Source organism: Micromesistius poutassou (genome assembly GCF_964030765.1).
Source record: "Micromesistius poutassou genome assembly, chromosome: 3".
Taxonomy (NCBI): domain Eukaryota; kingdom Metazoa; phylum Chordata; class Actinopteri; order Gadiformes; family Gadidae; genus Micromesistius; species Micromesistius poutassou.
In genome coordinates, this window is record NC_140273.1 from 3,872,877 (window position 1) to 3,896,054 (window position 23,178).

At 49.4% G+C, this 23,178-nt stretch overlaps 1 protein-coding gene across 6 annotated transcripts in view; it reads left to right on the plus strand.

The window, feature by feature from the left end:
- The window catches only part of add3a (adducin 3 (gamma) a), an 84,550-nt gene extending 62,045 nt beyond the window's left edge, over window positions 1-22,505 (plus strand). For 3 of the 6 annotated variants that reach the window (XM_084466191.1, XM_084466190.1, XM_084466189.1), the window contains 13 exons: window positions 225-376; window positions 1,021-1,101; window positions 5,920-6,069; window positions 6,802-6,945; window positions 7,359-7,457; window positions 8,480-8,656; window positions 9,151-9,417; window positions 11,006-11,110; window positions 11,585-11,671; window positions 11,949-11,972; window positions 13,179-13,284; window positions 16,813-16,911; window positions 19,439-22,505. In XM_084466191.1, coding sequence (XP_084322317.1) covers window positions 225-376; window positions 1,021-1,101; window positions 5,920-6,069; window positions 6,802-6,945; window positions 7,359-7,457; window positions 8,480-8,656; window positions 9,151-9,417; window positions 11,006-11,110; window positions 11,585-11,671; window positions 11,949-11,972; window positions 13,179-13,284; window positions 16,813-16,911; window positions 19,439-19,704 — 1,757 coding nt within the window. In that variant the 3' untranslated portion in view covers window positions 19,705-22,505. The remainder of the gene's footprint in view (window positions 1-224; window positions 377-1,020; window positions 1,102-5,919; window positions 6,070-6,801; window positions 6,946-7,358; window positions 7,458-8,479; window positions 8,657-9,150; window positions 9,418-11,005; window positions 11,111-11,584; window positions 11,672-11,948; window positions 11,973-13,178; window positions 13,285-16,812; window positions 16,912-19,438) is intronic. The other 3 variants (XM_084466193.1, XM_084466192.1, XM_084466194.1) reach the window with 3 other exon arrangements.
- Window positions 22,506-23,178: the final 673 nt, after the last annotated feature.

The following is a 23,178-nucleotide window of genomic DNA, read 5'->3' on the forward strand; positions in this document are numbered from 1 at the left end:
AGTTGTATTGTGGTGATGTTATCGAATCACTGGAAGCCTTGGGTCCATTTGTAATGTGATGTTGCCAGGTTCTGGAATGATGATTGATTAGGTGGTTTCCATCCCATCATGCGATGGGATGGAAACCACCTAATCAATTAAAGCTACCTCATATTGATCCAAATGTCCTTTCTGTCCTCTAATCTAATTGAGATCAATACTGTTTGCCCCCCCCCTCTTTTCAGGTCAGGGAATGGTCTCTCCCATCAACGACCTCTACACGATGGACCCTGCCACTACCGTGAAGGGGGAGAAGCACGCACGCTGCAAACTGGCCAGCCTCTACAGACTGGTGGACCTATTCAGCTGGGCTCACTTCTCCAACTCCTACATCACAGTAAGGACAATGTGACGGAGATCTGGGGGTCAAGTAGTCTAGCTGCTGTGTCTGTGGTCTTGATGATGATGATGTCATGGTTACCAGCCAAGCTCAGAACCAAACCGAGGCATGAGCACTTTAGTGGAGGACCAGCAGCTTTTATCGGCTTTAGCAACTGGTTTTATAGAAGAGTAGAGTATATACCCTACCCTCTGCTTTGTGTTTGAGGATTGAATAAAAGCCAATACATTCCCATTAGAATTCAATTAAAATAAAATGGTTTTGATTGGGACTTTGCTCAGAATACGTGGTCCGATTTCCCTAAGATGTGTGCATCTGTGTGTAGAGCAAAATCTCTCCAAACTACATTCGGGACAAGCTACTTGAACTTGACATTTCTCACGCAGCCATTGTAGCGCTCGCACTTCATTTAAAGTCAGAGAAACCTCGGGTTGAAATGCTACTGCTGCTGTAAAAGCGGGATTATGGGTTTAACACTGTAATTTTTGGTTTGCGTTAAGATTCTTCTGTCTAAATAGAGTCAATTAAGTCATTCCGATCATTCTTCATTTCATTTCTTTTCATGCAGTCCTTCATGGCTTTGGGAAAGGTTTGGAAGTATGGCAATAAAAATGTTATTGTTTTTCTTTTGTCTCCCAAAGTGCCGGATCAGCAAAGAGCAGGACCACATCCTCATCATCCCCAGAGGGCTGGCCTTCGCTGAGGCCGCTGCCTCCAACCTGGTAAGACACGCCTCCAGCATGCCATTCGTCTGCTCACAGCCAATCACAGCCCGGACATGCTTCGTTACGTAGAATATTGACAATATAGGTTGTATCAAGGCCAGTGCTACACGCCACCTAGGGGACTTGAACTGGGCTCCATTAGCTCAGGAGGTAGAGCGGGTTGGCTGGTAACCGCAAGGTTGCTGGTTCGATCCCCGGCTCCTCCTAGCTGAGTGTCGTGCCGTCCCTGAGCAAGACGCCTCACCCTAATTGCTCCTGACGCGCTGGCTGTCGCCCTGCGTGGTTGACTCCGCCGTGAATGTGTGCATGAATGGGTGAATGTCAGTCAACACTGTAAAGCGCTTTGGATAAAAGCGCTATATGTAAATGAGGACCATAGACAAACGACGCAGGGTGGTGGGGTTGGAAAAACTGGTTTATTGTACGGTTTGCAGATAATTATCCATGACCTCGAGTTACATGTTGCCATGCAGGAGATCTCTCTTGAGTGTGTGGCTTGTTTAACCTGTGCACATTGATTGTTCAATGCACAACAGGTGTGCAGCCTCACCCAGCCCCAGAGTCCAATCAGTCTGACGAGGGCCAGGTGAGGCTGCGTAAACCAGCCATCAACCACACACACTCCACAGAGGTTTATGGACTTAAAGTCACAGTGTCTAGGATTGAGCCCTTCCCAGTTAGAAGGCGAGAGACTTTCAGAGTTAAATAAAGTCAGTAACTGAGTTCTGTCCACTCTAACTGACTATGCCACTCTGTGTTAAAAGGAGAGAAGTAAAGGCTGGACAGTTAATTTTATTTATTGAAAAATCATCGTTATAGGATGTGATTTTATTGATACCATTATTGAAATCACTTTGAATCAGCGTTGCGACTTTAATAGATGAAATACACCTATCCTTTCGGTCTATGAGAGAACGTGTGTTGTTTAAAAGCAATGGGTGCGGTAAGGTCTGTGCGGGTTTTTTGCACCGCAAAATGGTCTGTAAATATTTTCCCAACCATTCCAAGGAGGGACAAGGTACCAATCGGAGTGACTTTGGAAAGGGAAGTGATCCTTCGCTTCCCAAACAAACACATGGCGCGAGCTGGTAAACAGGTTAGCAGCGCAGTGAAGAGGCCTCTGGCTGGAGCCCATTAGGGCTCTGTTTGTTTGGTTGTTGCTTGTTTCCATTCTGTTTTAATCAGATGTTCTCTGTTTGCTGTACTTTGTCAGATTCCTACCAGGCGGAAATAATCCATGATACACAATCCACCGCATCAATTCGTGTGACCCTCATGGCTGTGATGTCTTCATGAGTAGTGTAGCTAGCTTTTGCTATCCGGGCGTTTTGATGCAGACATACTTTTCAGACAAATACTGCAGAAGCATTTGAAGCTGATATGTTTATGTGCTACATGACAGGCCCTTCTCCTTGTGCCAGGACATGCTTATGTAGCTGGTGTACGAGTGGTTATGTTATCCTCAGTGAAAGTGAGTTGTGACATGCAGGTATTCTTTGTGGATTGCACACGACAGAATGGGGCGTGACTTCCAGTGTAGAAATAGCTGTTTGGCCTAATCGTGTGTGTGTGTGTGTGTGTGTGTGTGTGTGTGTGTGTGTGTGTGTGTGTGTGTGTGTGTGTGTGGTGTGTGTGTGTGTGTGTGTGTGTGTGTGTGTGTGTGTGTGTGTGTGTGTGTGTGTGTGTGTCACTACTCTCTGTATTCAATACTGATGATGTCCTCACTGATCTCGCAGTGAAACCAGGGCCTGAGCGAGGAAGTTGTTTCCTTTAATACTTGAGTTGTTGAGTGAAGGCAGTTTGGGTAGATGGCAGTGTGGGTTAAAAGGTCATTGTGGGGGCTGGTTGTCGTAGCGACACCGTACCTGAACCTGAAGCAAGTTCAGGTCGAGGGTGCTTTTTGATTCAATGTGACGTGCGTGCTTTGTGTTGTTTTCGTTGCTCTGTGAGCGTTCCACAATATCCTGGGGACTCAGCGAACACATGCCGGGGGCATGACACTGGCTCACTGCACAATGACCAATGATCCCCTCCCTCACACACACACACACACACACACACACACACACACACACACACACACACACACACACACACACACACACACACACACACACACACACTTGACATTAAGTTGGGGGCACTTCATCAAATAAGTATAACATTGATGGTTTACTTAGAGCAAGGCTGTGGCAGTCTGCTCTCGTTTTTATATTGTCTGCTAGTTATTTTCAAAAGACTTGGTCAATGCCTTTGATAACTCTGGATCATTTGGAGTATTGGTGGGAGTTGGTGGAGTTCAGACACACACACACACACACACACACACACACACACACACACACACACACACACACACACAGAACCTTAAAAGCCTTGCTCGAGGACATCTTGATCAGATTCACATCAGCCATGTCTGATGTCTCCATCTGATTGGCCAGTTCTCAGATGGGGTCCTCAATGGAATTCTGGGATATTGAGTTTCCGTTGGCCACTCCTTCTCAGCCGATCTAAGTAAAGACGCTCTCACTGAGCTCTCGATGTCATCGCCCTCTTAACCAGCACACGCTTCACCTCTCCCAGTTCCACAGTAACCGACTCCCCAGTGGCATGCTGGGATAAATTTAGAGCCAGATTGGAGTATGGATGGAGGAGGGGCCCCTTGAGTTTGATGTTGTGATTGGCCAGGACATTCCTTTGAGAAAGGGAGGGGGGGTGTTACAGTTACAGTTATAGTTTAACTTGATGGAATGATGGAGCCACTGGCACCATGTGATGTTTCCCTGGGTCCCCATCTGACCAGCTGGTTTTGCAAGTGGATACCAGTAGAGACTAGAGTGTGTGTGTGTGTGTGTGTGTGTGTGTGTGTGTGTGTGTGTGTGTGTGCGCGCAACGATGCATGCACTGACACTGAGTGGGTTAGACATATGCAAGGGGTGTGTGTGTGTGTCATAACACTTGAGCGGCGGTGCCATTCACTTTGCTGTGCAGGCTGAGAGATCGATAGCTGGCCTCTATCAATCTGTGCCGTCTCGCTCGCCCATCTGGCTATCAGCGGGCTGGACGCGCCCCCAGGGACGTGGTTCACCCGGGGAAAAACCCACCCAGCCCTGCTGTGCGCTCCCCCCTTTCTCCCTTTGTCCAAAGTGACCACTTAGTTGAACCATTTACAATCAGTAACATTGAGCACATTTCATTGTTCCAAGCCATTATAATTAAGCAAACTGCTTTTGTGTAAAAGAATATGGAGAATGTTTGTCTAATGGAGGCTCTGGCAATCCCAGTCCCACTCCCGGCCCCGCTTACCTTTTTACTTTAACCGTAATGTTTAGTCATGTGTTGGCCCAGCAGATGTATCTTAATCTTGTGAGCCTGTAGCCTGTAGCCCTGGCTTGTATCACAAGACTCTACGTCGTTATACAGTTATGGGAAACATGCTCCACCGGGTCCTAATTAGATCAAGCTTTGTTTTGTGGTTAATGTTTAATGACTGTTTTCTCTCCTGCTGTCAGTACTTTCTTCTTCTTCTCTAATTGAGTCTCCGGCCTGTCTCTGTCTCTTATCTCCCTCGGGCTCCTCCCCTCTTCCTGCCCTCTGTCTTCCCGTACTTCAACGTGATAACCTCCTGATCCTCCTCATGTTAATGAGGGCTGCGAGACAAGGCCGGGGTCGTTTCCTGTGTTCTCCTGCTTCCCCCCCAACCACCTTAGGTCCTCCACATTTGTTTGTTGTTTCTTGGGGAGTTGGTAGACCTAGCTCCGGAGACAGATTTGGCTGGTCGGCTCTCAACCTGAGATGTGCTGGTTCTGTCCCTGGTTCCTCTTAGCGAGGCGTATAAGAGCAAGGCATCTCAAACTAGTTTCGATGTGGCATGGATAATACTGCCCTCTGTGTGTGAATGTGTGTATGAATGTATGGTTGCGAGGCATGGCTTGTAAAGCACTTTAAGAGGCCACTGAGACAAGCAGTGCATGAATGAGATCTGTTATTTATTGTGACTTTGTTTGCTGGTGGTGGCCATGTTGCCCTGATGTGCTGATGACAGCTGGCCCTTTAAACAGCACAAAGTTAACCAGCACTATGCCCGTTTTCTCATTAGCATCCTCTAGTGGCCAGCTACAGGGGAAAGCTATGTGATTTCAGAGTGTCTGACATTTTCCAGCGGTAGCAGGTGGGGGGGGGGGGAGAAAGAGAGATTATAGAGAAAGATTCCCTGAAGAGATTGACTCCTGAAGGGGTGCATTGTTATTCTTGAGAAACAAGTTATTTTTAAATCGAAGCAAATACCTGCAGTAGAAAAGTGACACGGTTCAGGTTTCAAATACGGCCATCAGGCACCAGGTTCCCCAACGCAGACACGGATACGTACCACTGCAGGGCATCCTGGGGTCTTGTGGGGGTGAGAAATTGGAACTGGCCAAAGTGGAGGAGGAACATCTTGGCATTTTCCCAATGGCACTTTTCGCAGTCCGGAACGAACCGTGCCGCGCAATAAAAGTGCGAGTGTTGTTCAGTCTTCGACTCAAGACCAGTGCGTCTTGAAGGTGTCTAACATCAGTTAGACACCTTCAAGCAGGCCCCGGTTGTAATGAAAAGGCAACATGGGCAGCCGCGGCGTACGGAACCGTGGCGATCTGGGCCAGTATAGTACAGCAGAGACACGGCAACCAGTGCAGCTCTGGCTGGTCCCTGCATGAGTGCGTGGTGTCCCCTCCACTGACGGTCTCTCTCTCTCTCTCTCTCTCTCTCTCTCTCTCTCTCTCTCTCTCTCTCTCTCTCTCTCTCTCTCTCTCTGTCTCTCTCTCGTCTCCCCAGGTGAAGGTCAACATCCTGGGGGCCGTGATGGACCAGGGCTCCACCAACCTGAGGATCGACCCGGCGGGCTTCAGCCCCCACGCCGCCATCTACTCCATGCGTCCCGACGTGCGCTGTGCCATCCACGTGCACACTCCCGCCACCGCCGCCGTGAGTCACCGCTCATCGACAACAACACAAAGTAGTAATTGGCGGCGCTAAGGAGATTTCGTGCCTGCGTGTGGGTGTGGGTGTAATGTTTTCTGCAGACTGTGCATCCCACACGTTTGACCTCATTTTTTAATGAGGAGAGTAAACAGCGTGAAAGTGCTAATCCTAAAAAAGCTTCCGCATTACCACTATTAAGACGGCATTAAGCTCCAAGTGGCATCGACCGTAAGCTGTTCAAGCAGCCTGTTCCTTTTGTGCGTTCCTCGTTCTGAATGTCATGAATCAGAGAGATCTAGACCAGGACGGACCCCCAGGGATCCTCTCTCTCTGTGCCATGACATTTACATTTACATTTAGGTCATTTAGCAGTCGCGTTTATCCAAAGCGTCTTACAATAAGTCCATTCGTCAGAAGAAAGAGAAACAATATATCCCTGTAGGTACAGTAAGGATATTCATTGAACCAAGTGCCAAGCACCAACAGTCGCTGGGTTAACCCATTCCCTGTATACAACAGAGTATACAACTCAGTACTATTTTTAAGTGCCAGGAAGTACAACATACAATAAGTGCGTACATTAAGTGCCATGACACCACAAGACATGAACTAGATCTCGCACAAACTCTTCACTGTAAACGTGACGCAGCACCCCCAAGCATCAGCTCAGCGCTGAGCGTTGGGTCTCCCCACCCACGGACCGCCTCTCTCTCTCTCCCCCTCCCTCCCTCCCAGGTGTCGTCTATGAAGTGTGGCATCCTGCCCATCTCCCAGGAGTCCCTGATACTGGGGGACATCGCCTACTACAACTACCAGGGCAGCCTGGACGACCCGGACGAGCGCAGGGAGCTGCAGAAGGCCCTGGGGCCCTCCGCCAAGGTGTGTGTGTGTGTGTGTGTGTGTGTGTGTGTGTGTGTGTGTGTGTGTGTGTGTGTGTGTGTGTGTGTGTGTGTGTGTGTGTGTGTGTGTGTGTGTGTGTGTGTGTGTGTGTGTGTGTGTGTGTGTGTGTGTGTGTGTGTCATAATTCCATAGACCAGAGTCACCAGACAAGACAAAATCCTTCAAACTCTTTTGCCATGGCGTGCACATTCAATGATTCAATAGTGAAAGTAAAAGAAAAACAATAAATAACTGACAGTATACATTTGTATGCTGTTCTTGACGAAGAAAAGGTGTCACAGATATGTTTAAAACTTTGAGAAGGGAGGCTAAATAGTTTAGTCTGGTGTAACTAGTGGCTAAGTAAGTGTGTTTTTGTGTGTGTATGTGTGTGTGTGTGTGTGCTTTCACAGGTGCTAGTGCTCAGGAACCATGGTGTGGTGGCTCTTGGGGAGACGATCGAAGAGGCCTTTGACTTCATCTACAATGTCGTCTATGCCTGTGAGATCCAGGTACTCATACACTCACACACACATGCACACGCAGACACACGCACAGGCACACACACACACACACGCAGGTACACACACATACACACACACACCCATGTCCCTAGGTGCTCTTTGGAAACCCAGTGCTTTCAAATGCTCTTTTCCCTGATGAAACAGCAGAGTGGGGTAGACATAGACATTTTTCCCCTAATCTGTTTTGGTTCCCACTGCCAGATGCTCTCCTAAGCCATTTTCTCTAATGCCCCCCCCCCCACCCTTCCCTCCTTTGCTCTGTTTCAACAACACAACTTGACCACATCTCAACCTGCTTCGTTTAGAGGAAGCGTGTTATTGCAGCAGGATGGTCGGTAGCCATTTTGGATGAAGCCATTTGGTCTGCAGCGGCGGTGGACTCAAAGTGATGCATTAACGCAGACTTTTGATGCCCAATAGTATGACAATGCAAGGGATGGGAAACACGTGTCAAAACCAGACCCACACTGGTGTTTTCTTGATTTCTTGGCTGATTCTGGGGACCCCTCCATTGGCCCCTGTGTGGCTGGGCTGAAGGAGGAAGGTGTGTGTGTGTGTGTGTGTGTGTGTGTGTGTGTGTGTGTGTGTGTGTGTGTGTGTGTGTGTGTGTGTGTGTGTGTGTGTGTGTGTGTGTGTGTGTGTGTGTGTGTGTGTGTGTGTGTGTCTCCCATACCTACCTCTGCGTGCGCTGGGGATGGCAAAGACCTGAATCCACACCGAGCGCACGCAGCCTCGTATCTACACCCAGTCCCGTAAGAAGGGTCCTTTATTTGGAGCCTGGTCCGCCAATTATCGAGAATTATTAACCTGAGCTTCTGTCGACCCATACATACAGACCGCGTCTTTCTCTCTCTCGCTCTCTCCAGGGCTGTTCCCCTCTCTCTCTCACCACTACATTTCCATTGGTGTCGTACTGCAGCATGGCCAAAGCAGTTCCTGTGTATTATTTTAATGAAATCTTTCCAAAAAGACGATCTTGTGCTCTTTGTTTCCACCTTGTGGTCGCGCAGGTGAATGCCATCTCATGTGCCGGCAGTATAGAGAACCTGAATGTTCTGGACAGGGAGGCGTACAAGGCCCGAACGTTCGAGGTTGGAAGCTCCGCCGACGTGGCGATGGGGGCGGAACACAAGTATAAGCGCGGTGAGCTGGAGTTCGAGTCCCTGATGAGGATGTTGGACAACCTGGTAAGGAACGCACAGACGCACACACATACACACACACCTTTCTCTCTCTGTCTCTCTCTCTCTATCTAGCTCTATCTTTGGCTCTCTCTCGCTCTAACTCAATTGAATTCAAAAGAGCTTTATTGGCATGGAAAAATAAACATTTACGTTGCCAAAGTAGTTAAAAATTGAAAAAAAGGCAAAGGCAAAAAAAAAGGACTACAAAAAAAGGTAAGAAAACTAAAAATGAGTACAAAAAAGGAGCTAATGGTCAGGAATGAGTGAGTCAACTACTTCCAGGAACTGGGCCACAGAGACTGGGTATTAACCTCCTCCTCCTGCCTCCTCATCCTCCTCTTCCTCTTCCTCCTCCTCCTTCTCATCCCCCTCCCATCCTCCTCCTCCTCCTCACCCTCCTCCTCCTCCTCATCCCCCTCCCATCCTCACCCTCCTCCTCACCCTCCTCCTCCTCCTCCTCCTCACCCTCCTCCTCCTCCTCCCCCCTCCTCCTGCAGGGCTACAGGACGGGCCACGCCTACCGCCACCCCATCATGCGGGAGAAGCCGCGGCACAAGAGCGAGGTGGAGATCCCCGCCACGGTGTCGGCCTTCCAGTTCGAGGAGGAGGAGGACGGCGAGGGGGGCGTGGCCACGCGGCTGCCCTTCAAGTTCCTGCAGCAGCGGCAGCAGCGCGAAAAGACGCGCTGGCTCAACTCGCCCAACAGCTACACCAAGGTGCAGGTGGAGGGCAGCGACGACCGCCACTACAGCCGCACCACCACGGTGGGTGGAGGGGACGGGGGACGGGGGGGTGGGGGGAGGTGGGGGGTTGCTGTGTGTCTGTGTGTGTGCGTAGTTTGTGTTTTTTTGTGTTTGTGATTGTTTTTTGTGGGTTTGTGTTTGCATGTATTTTATGTTTTGTGTGTGTGTGTTTTTGTGTATGTTTAGTTTATTTGATTTAGTATGTTCATGTTGCGTGTTCAAGTGTGGGTGTGTGTGTGTGTGTGTGTGTGTGTGTGTGTGTGTGTGTGTGTGTGTGTGTGTGTGTCTTTGTCTGTGTTACTGTGTCTTGCTTCTTATTTGTGTTTTGTTCCTCCTCCTCATCAGAGCATAAAAACCGTTCAGACCAAACGCTATGCCTTGACCGCCCTCCTGTGGCTGAATCTTGTATTTCATTCCAACTAGCCCTACTTCTAACTGTTTTCTTACTGACATTTATGCTAACCTTCTGGATCTTGGTCCAAACAATATCACATAGGTTCATAAGTGTCAACGAGGGAAGAGATTATTGATAAATACTGTTACAAAAAATACATATAAACAATTTACCTTAATTGCTTTATTGAATACAATCGGCAATCAAACTAACAAACAAACAGATTAACTGTAAGTGAACCAAGGCTTATGTGCTAGTGTAGAGTTGCACTGCACCATGGGAGTAGTAGTTCTTGTTTCTTTTTCCAAAGGGCCACCGTGTACCAATGATGTTTCTCTTTAGTCAGGATGCCTTTAGTTATAATCTAATTAAACGACACTGAGCTATGCCCTCCTTAAACATCAGACCGGCTGGGTGAGTAGAACCATTTGAACCAAGCTTTCTTGGAGCCCCCTTAGTGTTCATTTCCATAAACCAGAGGGTCTGAGTGACCACGTCGCCACCAGGTCTATCAGACAGTCCTTTCGGTTGTTCTTCCTGCTGCACTCACCACTAACAAGGACAGATGAACCAATCACAGGCCTGCACTCGCCTCTAACGAGGACGGATGAAACAATCACAGGCCTGCACTCGCCACTAACGAGGACAGATGAACCAATCACAGGCCTGCACTCGCCACTAACGAGGACAGATGAACCAATCACAGGCCTGCACTCACCACTAATGAGGACAGACGAACCAATCCCAGGGCTGCACTCACCACTAACGAGGACAGACGAACCAATCGCAGGCCTGCATTCACCACTAACGACGGATGAACCAATCACAGGGCTGCACTCACCACTACCGAGGACAGATGAACCAATCACAGGCCTGCACTCACCACTAACGAGAACAGATGAACCAATCACAGGCCTGCACTCACCAATAACGAGGACAGATGAACCAATCACAGGCCTGCACTCACCAATAACGAGGACAGATGAACCAATCACAGGCCTGCACTCACCACTAACGAGAACAGATGAACCAATCACAGGCCTGCACTCACCACTAACGAGGACAGATGAACCAATCACAGGCCTGCACTCACCAATAACGAGGACAGATGAACCAATCACAGGCCTGCACTCGCCACTAACGAGGACAGATGAACCAATCCCAGGCCCCCTTTTTGCTGATGGCTGTGTGTCATTCTGTGTGTTTCCTGTGCAGTGGATGAAGGCGGAGGAGACGGGCACGCCCATCCGGATCGAGGACCCCAACCAGTTTGTGCCCCTGAACACGGACCCCAGCGAGGTGCTGCAGAAGAGGAACAAGGTGAGGACCGCGCTGCACCACTCCCTCTCCTTCTTGTGAGGGGGCACCCTATTGAATTTGTTAGTGTTTTTATCATTATTCCGCCGGATGGACCTACACAGCACAAGAACTGCTGTTTCGCTTTTTCATGAAACTTTCCACAGCTGTGGAGGCTAAATATTAACAGAGAATAAATACTACACTGATTGGCCCAAAGGTGGCGCTATAGCAATCGTCCAAAAACACCCATTTTTAACAAGCATATCTCGTTATAGGTTGTTGTTTTTCTTGCATCATGAGACTGACTGCACAATAAATAACCTGAAGCTAGAAACATGCGGCGTATAGAAACCTGCCTACGTTAACCAATGTATGACAGGTAGAAATGCACGCACACACATGACCTAGATGCCATCTCTGTGCTGTTTAATCCAACCACAATATGGTTGCTGTGTGTGTTTCATGGTGTTGTTGTATTTTTACGTCCCATCACAGATCAGGGACCAGAACCGTATGGACATGATGTCATCGGGCCCACGTTCACAGCACCTGGCAGGCATCCCTGTTGATGCGCCAAGACAGGTGGGATTCACTGGAACACGTTCTGCCCACTTAGCGCACACTACCGTTTCTGACCACTAGGTGGAGCCAGTTTAACGGGTTCTATGTTGTAATGAGAAATGTATGTCTGTTTAGTTTATTAATAACTTAAATGCTGTCCTCTCAATGAAAACCTAGTTCATGGAAACGATATGTCATTAAGTTGTTGATAAAAGACAAATTATTTAGACTTATTTGAAGAAAAAAAAAAGAAAAAAAGGGATTTCTTTTATTTATTGTCCGGTATCTTTTTTCAAAGGACCATGTTCGGGTAAAAGTTCTGGTAAATATGCACATTTCTGTCGAATGCCTTCATTCATTTGTAGTGGTGTCGTGATGCCTGGTTGTGTCCTCCACAGTGAGACGTAAAGAGCATGCCTTTATGTTTCCGACGTAACGTTAAGATGTGCGTGGATAGCTAGTCTTGTGGATAGCTGGTCTTGTGGATAGCTAGTCTTGTGTGTCACAGGCTTCCGCTGTTCAGCTTCACTGTGCAGAAACCTGAAAGAGAGCTTCATTAATTGACCAGTGGGTTTCGTGGTTCGCACAGTTAATTGCCCCCCCCCCCCCTCCGCTATCAACTCAGTGGTTGTCTGTGTAGTTAGCGCGGCGTCTGGCTCCGGCTGGTTTTACGACGGCGTCTGGTGTCTCCGTGGTGGCGTGGTGTCACAGTGTTGTACGCAGCGTTATAAAAGGCATGCAGGACTTATTGGGTGTGAATTGCAGTGCGGAATGTGTCGTACACTGCTATTATCCCTGATGTGGTCCACACTTATCTTTTGTATGAGCACACTTTTTTTTTGTCGCCACTGTGATTAAGTGTGTGTCACTGCATAATACTGCTACTACTGTGTGTGTGTGTGTGTGTGTGTGTGTGTGTGTGTGTGTGTGTGTGTGTGTGTGTGTGTGTGTGTGTGTGTGTGTGTGTGTGTGTGTGTGTGTGTAGTGGTGTGGGTGTTTTATTAGAAATCCGTCTTTGTCTGTGTGTGTGCGCGTTTGCCAATTTTGTGTGTGTGTGTGTGTGTGTGTGTCTTTCTGGGTGTGTCTGTGGGTGTATGTACACTTTGTGACTATGATTATTTGTGATTGTGGCATTGTGATTACAACCTTATTTTTCAAAAGTGTGTGTGTGTGTTTGTATGCGAGCACGCGTGTACACATGTATGTGAGCGTTTGTGTATATGTGTGAGCGCTGGTGCCACAGTGCTAACTCTGTACGTGGCCGGCCCTCTCTCTAGCTGTATGTGTGTGTGTGTGTGTGTGTTTGTGTGTGTGTGTGTGTGTGTGTTTATGTGTGCGAGCAGGCGTGTATACATGTGAGTACAGCGCTAACTCTGTGCGTGTCCGGTCCTCTCTCTAGCTGTGTGTGTGTGTGTGTGTGTGTGTGTGTGTGTGTGTGTGTGTGTGTGTGTGTGTGTGTGTGTGTTAGGAGCAGGCGTGTATACATGTGAGTACAGCTAACTCTGAGTGTGTCCGGTCCTCTCTCCAGCCCTACGTGCCATCAGAGGAGGAGCAGATGGTTCAGCTGCCCCCCAACCCGTTCAGTGAGCTGTCAGAGGACTACCTCAAGACCGGGGAGAAGAGAGGCCTCAGTGGTACGACCGCACACGCACACGCACACGCACACACACACACGCATGTGCATACATACACGCACGGGTATACACATGCGCGCGCACACACACACACACGCACACACACACTGCCTGTAAACATATGAATCCATTCTCACGCTTGGGCTTAGAGTGAGACCAGGACCAGGGGGTGAGAGTGAGACCAGGGGGTGAGACTGAGACCAGGACCAGGGGGTCAGAGTGAGACCAGCACCAGGGGGTCAGAGTGAGACCAGGACCAGGGTGTCAGAGTGAGACCAGGACCAGGGGGTCAGAGTGAGACCAGGACCAGGGGGTCAGAGTGAGACCAGGACCAGGAGGTCAGAGTGAGACCAGGACCAGGGGGTCAGAGTGAGACCAGGACCAGGAGGTCAGAGTGAGACCAGGACCAGGGGGTCAGAGTGAGACCAGGACCAGGGGGTCAGAGTGAGACCAGGACCAGGGGGTCAGAGTGAGACCAGGACCAGGGGGTCAGAGTGAGACCAGGACCAGGAGGTCAGAGTGAGACCAGGACCAGGGGGTCAGAGTGAGACCAGGACCAGGGGGTGAGAGTGAGACCAGGACCAGGGGGTCAGAGTGAGACCAGGGGGTGAGAGTGAGACCAGGGGCTTAGAGTGAGACCAGGGGGTGAGAGTGAGACCAGGGAGGCCCGTCCCATGCAGCTCTCAGTATGACAGCCTGGGAGGTGAATCTCAGATGAAACACCTTTCAGAGGGTAAATCTACACGGGATGAGGGGGGTCGTCCACACAGGTGGGTGGGTGGGTGGGTGGGTGTGTGTGTGTGTGTGTGTGTGCACAGTTTCATGAGGTATAGGGCTGTGTGTGTGTGTGTGTTAGGCATGTGCGTGTGTGGGTGTGGGTGTGTGTGTGTACAGGATCATGAAGTATAGGGCTGTGGGTGTGTTAGGCATGTGTGTGTGTGTTAGGCGTGTGTGTCTGGTGTGGGTGTGTGAGCTGACAGGCGGACCAGACAGCAGGCCTTCACACCCGCCACATGAGCCGGGCCCGTTGCTATGACACCGTTGCCCCCTCAGTCCCATGACTCCCTGGTGGCCAATCTGCATACAAGCTGGAAGCCAGCTGGAACACACACACACACACACACACACACACACACACACACACACACACACACACACACACACACACACACACACACACACACACACACACACACACACACACACACACACGGACACACACACATAAGCAAACAAACATACATAAGCAGACACATAAGCACACAAACACACACATAAGCACACACAAACACACACACACACACACACACATATAAGCAAACAAACATACAGAAGCAGACACATAAGCACACAAACACACATAAGCAGACACATAAGCACACAAACACACACAAACACACATAAACACACACCCACACACGCTGACCCCTCTTATACACAGTCAATGTAGACAGATAGATGGTCGTGTGCGTTCGTACCTGTCGCATCATTCAGGAGTGTGACTGATGTTACGAAACACAGCGGCGCCAAACGATGCACATACTCAAACCGTTTCACATGAGTGCCGTGTGATTCACATGTGACAACCGGGGAATTCACAGATTGAGGATTGGAAGACACAGCATGCTACTCCGTTTACATCTACATTTACGTTATGTAATGCATTTAGCAGACGCTTTTATCCTAAGCGACTTACCATAATTACATTAGTCAGAAGAAAGAGAAACAACCATATATCACTGTCGGTGCAGTAAGGATGTTCATAGCCATTTGCACATGCCACTTACAATTGAAAGGTTAACCCATTCCCTGTATACAACAAGGATGGCTAGGATAAGATGCTGCACGATGTGAAGTACTATTTTTAAGCGTCAGGGGTGTACAACATACACAGACGCATCAACGGACAGACTTCGTACGGACAATAAAAGCCAGTTAACTGCAGCGTTTTGGTAACGTGCACTTGGTAACGTTGGTTAGTTTCCAGTAGTGGGAACGACCTGTACGATCCATTTGAACACAGAAAACGTCTCAAACATGCAAGCTTTACTTTGGTCCCAAAGACTAAACGAGACCCGTTTGGCTTAATGGCGTGTTGCACCACAGCAGCGTGCCGCTGAACCGTCAACCCTGTGTGGGTCCGTGGGCGGGCAGGGGAGGAGGATCAACCGCATGAATCTCACGCGGACACTAATAAGATCGAGCCACCGCTGCTTTTAACGCTCTAGAGAACGTACGATGAATACATCTATACTTCCTGCACCTCCGGTTTTCGGGATGTATTCCGTCCGGTTCTCACACCCTACGCTGGTATTGTGTGGGCAACTGCCGCAGCCTGTTGCCGTGCAGGCCTGGCGCGTGTTGTGGTCTGACCGGTTGTTTAGGCCCAACACCGCCCACCGCCACAACCGACGTCAGGCATGTGCGGCTGGCCGATCCAGACCACTCCCGCCAGAGGACATTGTGTCAAATTCAGGTTCAGCGCCTCACGTTGAACTGGGAGCTTGGTTAAGACAGAGGAACCATCGGAGGTCAAATCACCACGTACTGGTTTTTGTCAAAGCTCTGAAGAACATGAAATGATGTCACCAGAATTGGCCTATAGCCACTTTCTATTCAGTGGAATATTTGAATAGTGCAGGAATCCTACATGTGTCACAACCGATCCGACTGAAGACGTATATTTTATCTTCACGAGAACAAACAGAACCCATGCAAACCGGCGCCTCGCAAACAAGGCGTCACAGGTGGCGTCTTTTCACCCCAGATTGACATATTCCCCTGATTCAAACGGTTCGGGGCCCACGGAGATGTCTGTGTATTTAGTGCGATGTCGGACGATCAGGCGTGGAGTGCGTATCCGCGTCTCGCTGTTTCGCAGAAGGGACCGTCGCACCTGTGACACCCCTGATCACAGCCTGGGAGCCGCGCCCGCGCCCGCCACCATCTGACCCAGAGAGGGAGCCAAGACGTCTGTGCATGTTTTGCATGCCTGGTCACCAGGAGATCTGAGGAGGCCCCCGTCACACACTGGCCTGCCACCAACACACACACACAACACACACGCACACACACAAACACAAACAACGCACACACAGCTTAACAGATCTTTTTTGTCTTCTGTGAATGCAGCTGTGCATGATGGCATGTCCCTAACATTTGTGTGCTACCACTAATCTGTTAACCCTCCCTTCCCCGCTCCCCCTCCCTCCCTCCCCTGCCCTGCCTCACCCTCGCCACACATGCACCGACCAACACACACACACACACACACACACACACCAACACTTCACCCCCGCTCTCTGTCCGTACCACCCACCCACAAACACATTCACACACAATGTGAAAATCCACTCTGATCCAAACTCTTGTTCCACATTCTGATTCACCCGCCCACACACACATCAACACCCTGCCCCCCCCCCCCCCCCCCCCCCCCTCCTTTACACACACAACTTCCTACCCACACACACACACACACACACACACCCTCCCCTCCCCCTCCGCCCCGACCGTACCTCCCTGCAGATGGCGAGCACGAGCTAACATCCGACGACGGTTCCACTCTCTCTCAGTCTCTCTCAGTGTCTCTCAACCAGACGCCGCAGGGCACTCCGGCCAAGCAAGGTATCCCAGAACAGGACGAGCTGCTGCTCTCCCCTCCGCCATGTCCTCGCTTCTGCGTGCACGCGTGTGTGTGTGTGTGTGTGTGTGTGTGAGCGTGTGCGTGCGGCCGTGCACTTTCTAGGAAGTGTGTGTGTGTGTGCAGTGTGTGTGTGTGTGTGTGCGTGTGTGTGTGAGAGCGAGGGGACGGAGAGCGGATTGAATTGCCGTGAGCGCGCTCCGGAGCGATGTCACGACTGATGTTACACTACTAAGACCCGGCCGGCTCGGGCCCAACTGAGTTCTCTTTTTCCACTGTGGGCCATTCATTGTGCGCCTGACATTTGAGGACATTAACGGAAAGGCATGGAAGGGGGAGGGAAGGAGGCCAGTGCGTTTCCCTTTGAGCCGCTCTGCACGACATTTCTGCTTGTATTGACCCGACCCACGGCGTGCGTTTCTGTTAGAGAGTCTGAGTCCCGGTACCAAAGCACAGCGCGGCGTCTATGAAGAAAAACACAGCAGAGATAAAGGCTTAGTTACGGTTCCACGTCGATGCAACGCAACGGGGGTTCACGGACCCGTTGCGTCCTTGCGGGACCCTCCTCGCGTCCACCGCACAGGGCCTGACGTGCGCCTCCCAAAAAGTGTAACCTTGCGTTGCGAGGTGATCGGACCGCTGACGTAAACCCGATGCAGAACCAAAACAGGTTCAAGACTGCGTCGTGGCAACTGCGTGGTCATTGCGTTGTGTCAACGTTGAAGCATAACTAAGCCTTTAGACGCCGCAACGCCGCGGGGGGGGGTCAGGGGAGCCGTCCTTCCCTCGGACACGCTGGCCCGCCGGGACTGATCTCTGTAGTCCACCTTTTGCACCAAAAAACCAACGATTGTTTTGCGATCCCTCCCTCCCTCCCTCCCTCCACCCCTCGACCCTTCCCCCCCCCCCCCGATCTTGGTTTGACCTCGGCGTCGGGGGCATTGTGCTCCAGCGGGCCCCCCCCCCCCCCAGCATTCCTGGAGAGGGGAACTGTGCCACACAGTAACAGGATGCTGGGGGGGGCCTCTTCGCTGTGTTGTTCTACCTCCGCAACATGCTTACGTCAACAGAGACGGCCGCTTGTCTTACGGGGTTGCACATAACAAAGATGAGAAGGGGAAGCGGGTGCAGTGCGGTCGTGCTCACATGACCTAGTTTCTTCCCCGGGGGGGTGACAGGAGGACAGTGTGTGAGAAGGGTCAACAGGGTTCACAGACCCGCCCTCGTGGACGGAGACGCGCTGTCCTGAAACGGGAGAGTGTAGTTGTTATTCTACGTAATGGGTGTTAGTGTACAGTTCGGTCTGCATGTTATTAGTAGTATTAGTAGTAGTAGTAATATTTAGATGATGAACAAGCATCCTTATTTCACCGTTAATATCTGAATCCTGTGCTAGAGGCACCACATGTAGAGCAAGGCATTGTGGGGATTATTCTGAGCAATGGGTGTTAGTATGCAGTTCAGTCTACATATTATTATCAGTAGTGGTAATATTTATATGATCATATGATATTTATATGATCAACAAGCCTCCCTATTTCACCATTAATATCTGAACTGGAGTCCTGTGCTGGAGGCACCACATGTTGAGCAAGGCATTGTGGGGAAGCCGAGCGCTGCCAGTAGAGCGTGGACGTCCTACCGGGCTCTCTGGGCGCCGCCAAGATGGCGTGTTCCCACCGTATGCTAGTCGCTACAAATTCTGCCTCCACTCTTTTTAAAACCCGCAGCATTTGGCACAGCGTTATGACGAACGCCTCTTTAATCAACTCTTTTAAGAAGAGAATATTAAGAGAGGATATTGTGCCAAACAGTAGGGGTTTCAAAATTAATTACAAAGTGTTGGACTTTCAGATTGGGTTGTTGGATCAGCGCCAGTGATTAACCCTCCTACTAACGAGCGGCGCCCAGGGAGTTGTGTTGTTTACCACACTTAGCGTTTCAATTAGCTAACCAACCAATCACGGGGTCCATCGATCAGTTTCTGATATTCTGTTGGTCAGCATTGTTGACGACATCGACAATAACCAACCAACCGAGTCCCTGAGGGTAGGGGGAGGGTAGAATGGTGGTGGTTAGGAGGAAGACAAAAAGGAGGACAAAACCTACTGGGTTTGATTCCCATGTGTACGGTGCTTGACCCCCTACCCCCCCCCCCCCCCCCCCCCCCCCTTAAAGACGACACGTGAGTGCGATTAGCCGTTACAGGCCGTTTTGAAATCGGCCTCTTCTGAACTCACATGTGGGCGTGTCCACCTAGATGTGTGACGGATAGATGAGCAACGTTCGCTTACAGTCCACTGGATCGGCCGGTGGGCTGATCTGTCCAGCACACGTCTAGGCGGACACGCCCACCTGTGATGTCAGAAGAGGCCTGTAACGGCTAATCACTAGTCACACCTGGTGGTGTAATACGTCACCTTTTAACGACATGAATCTGAATTCAATGCATGTCCACTGGATGAAGAACCCCTCTGACCTTCTAACCTCCCCCCCCCCCCCCCCATCCAGAGAACCACGACAGCGGTCTGCTCAACGGCAACGGCCGGAACGGCGGCGGCGGCGGCGGGGACGAGGATCTGTCCCGGCGCGTCAGTCAGCTGACCACCAGCGTGGAGAGCGTGGCGCTGACGCTGCGGCCCGGCGACAAGATCGAGGAGCTGGCGCTCTCCCCGGAGAGCTCGCCCTCCAAGTCGCCCAACGGCAAGAAGAAGAAGAAGTTCCGCACGCCCTCCTTCCTGAAGAAGAACAAGAAGAAGGACAAGCTGGAGGCCTGAGGAGGCCCCGCCCCCCTGCCCTGCCCCTGACCCCGCCGCAGGGGGGGCATGGCCCGCTGAGGCCCCGCCCCCTCACCAGAGAGGAAGAGGAGGGAGTTGTAGTGGTGGCATGCGGTGGCGGGGGTTTTCCCTATCTGTTTGTTTGGTTTCGTTTCCGTTTTGTTCATGTTTGTTCTCACTGTCGATATCGTTTTTTTTTGTTTTTCTTCTGTCGATTTTTTTTGTTTTGGATTTTAATAGATTTTGTTTTTTATTTTCTAACAGAACATGTCCGTACTATATGGTAGGCCGAGGAAGATATATATAATTGGATAAATACCAAAAAGAATTTAAAAAAAAACAACCCCTGCGTTGCCATGGGGTCGGGGGTACCTCGCCCTGACGACGGTGAGATGGCTCCGGTCCGACACGCCCGGAGCTCAGTAGGTGTCAGCTGACACCAGGGCTCCTCCGCTCAGATCCTGAATTACTGGCTCGCCCTGTGCTGCGCTTCCCCCCTTGGCTAGGGACGGCATTCAAAACAAGCCCTGTGTGTCTCTGGCGCCATGACAACCCCGAGTCCAGGCCGGCGTCAGGGCCCCCGCTTATGCAGTCGCGTGTGTGTAGGTAGACTGGAACACAGACGAGGGCGCACGGAAATTATCCTCACACTGGAAAGAGAAATGTGTTTTTCTGTTTTGGTTTTTTAGTTTTGCTGGCAGTTCAGCTCTGGCGGAGTTTGCGTTGCTTTTTCTTATCTCCAGCTTGGCTCTTTTTTTTTTAATTATCTTTCAACCCTCCTCTCTCACTCTTTCCCCCTCGCTCTCTTCAAAGAGCCCCATCGCTGTCTAATTGCGGTCCAGAAGGCACTGGCAGAAGCCGTCGGCTAATTGTGGACTAAATCCAATACTGCAGTTTCAGTTGTTGTGCTTCTGCTCCTTCTTATTATTCTTAGCTAGGCCAGGACTGCTCTCTCCTTTCCTTGCCAGAAAAAAACGATACGAAAAAAAGACAGAAATGTTTCTGTGAGTGAAGGGTCTGACCCATGGAAGAGAGGCTTACCTCCTTACGTCTATGTAGCATTCAATGTATTCTTTTATTACTTGCTTTTTTTGCCAAACTAAAAAACAGAGTAAGGAAAAAAACAAACACACAATCACGTTTTAGTGAAGCCTCACTTGTTCATGTCATACTTTTTTAGCCGGGCGAGAACGCAAACAGTCATCTCTGGAAACTTGCATCTCGGTGTGTTTTTGCTTTGACTTTTTAAGATTGAACGTGGAACTCCTGAGTTGGTCATCTCTATTTTCTACTCATTTCTATACTTTTACAGAGAATACAAAATATTAAGCATGTTTTTCTTTTGTGCAAGAAGTCGTTTTTTTATTTACTTAATACATTCTGTAGTGTTGCCTGGTTTCTCAAATTATACGAGTCTTCATATTACTAAAAAACTGCTATATAACACAACTATATGAAAACTGGATATGTTGGCTATAGATTTGTACCTATATATTTTATTGTGCTGCACTTTTTGTAATATTTAACACATTGTAGTTGGTTTTACTAAGGGAGTAGGGTGTAGAGTCTTGTCGACGCTTGTGCAAGAGACAGACGAACGAGGCGCTGGGTATTCGAACAACTCCAGAAGGAAGGTGTGTTTAATCGAGGGGGGGAGAGAGAGAGAGAGAAAACGGGAACTCAAAGTCACACACGGGATATGATTGCTCTTCCAAACCAGGGGACACAAACAGTTTGGTGAGAACGCAAACAGAAAGCGAGGCTTAGACACCCTCTCGTCACGTGCTGTTGCATCACCGTCTTCTCCAGGCATTTGGTATGCTTGTGTCGCTTCTAAAGCCATATTGTCATCGTTTTCTTCCTCAGACGTTTTAACCATCAGACAAGGGTGGCTATTATGGTCTGCTTGATCAGCGGCAAGTATGAAGTTTCCTTTCCTCCCTCCTCTGCCCACTCTCCCCCCCCCCCCCCCCCCCCCCCCCCCACCCCCAAACATGAACACGCAGCAGTTACACTCACGGCTGCGTGCATTTTCTATATTTTGCTGAGGTGTCTACTTTTAAACTGGAAGTGAGCGAGGGATCTAGGGCACACTATGTTGTCATCGATATCCTAACACGACGAAAAAGAGAACAAAATACCCCACAAACCTTAAAGCAATTGCATTGTGACCCAGTTTTGCCCCCCCCCCCGAGCCAAAGTGTAACAGTTTACCACATGTTCCCTCTCCAACCGAACCAAACGTCCCAGCTGGCGATGTGAATCCTGGTGGATGACTGCAAAGTGTGTGTGTACCTCTAAAACCTACAACTGGAAGGGCTGATCTCGGTACACCTAAAGGAAGGATATGACGGGAAAAGGGAAGTGATTTTGAGAGTGTAGCGATGCAGTGGGTAGTGGCACATTAAGGCACCAATGTTTTACTCCTTCAAACTGTCCTTTTATTTCATTTCTCCTTTTGGAAAACATTTGTCATCTTCTGTTTTGTATTGCAGTCTGCTTTTTTATTTGAGCTTCTCATACCATTTTACCATCTAAATTTGTCACCCTGATGAACTGAATCTGAATCACATTGTTTGTATTTGTTTCTGCTTCTCCGACCATTTGCACCTTGTTTTACTCATGCCTCCCATCCACATTTTTGTTTTTCCCGTTTTGAGAGGATTAATGAGTTTTGCTTTGGCGTGCCGAATGAGCCAAGTTACTTCAAGACCTGTGAAAATTAACGGTATTCTAATGGAGTTGCTTTTAGGTGTACTGCTAATCGGTGTAAATTCACAAATAAAACTATTTTATGAAAACCGAAGCTCATTTTCAGTGTTTGTCAAAGAAAAAACACAAACTAAATCCTACCGCAAGATATTCCAGAATTCACATTCATAAACATCAACCTCATTCCCAAACTCTTTATTTGAGCATAATCCGTTCACGTGCATTGATCATTTTTGCTTCACAGACATAACCTACAACAGGAGAGTGTAAAAAGATGATTCAAGTTGATTGGTTAATGCCCATTCAAGTGGTAATGTAATAACTGCATCTCTTGCCGTGTTCAACACTGAAGGACTAAAGTACAGTTCCCATGGAGGTACAATCAAAAGCACAGGGACAGTAGTGCATGTGGTGTGGAGAAATCCAACAGCACTCATTTCAAACAATCGCTGCACCCTGACCTGGCTATCAGCCCTATGGGTTAATCTTTAAGCACTTTGGTGACTATAATGTGAGTATGTGTGCCTACAAGTTCAAAAACGTGATAAAAGCCAACAAAGTGTAGAGTTGAGTGCTAATGGTGACTGAATGAATTAGTTTGGTAGATGGAAACAAAAGCAAAGAAGAGCCACAGCTAAATACATGTAGGTAAATGTGATTTAAATGCTTCTTTTAAGGAAGTGTTATCAGATGGTAGACCTACCATCTGATAAGATAAGTTTGACCTAAAATGACACCTAGTCATGCCCTGATAAGATATGC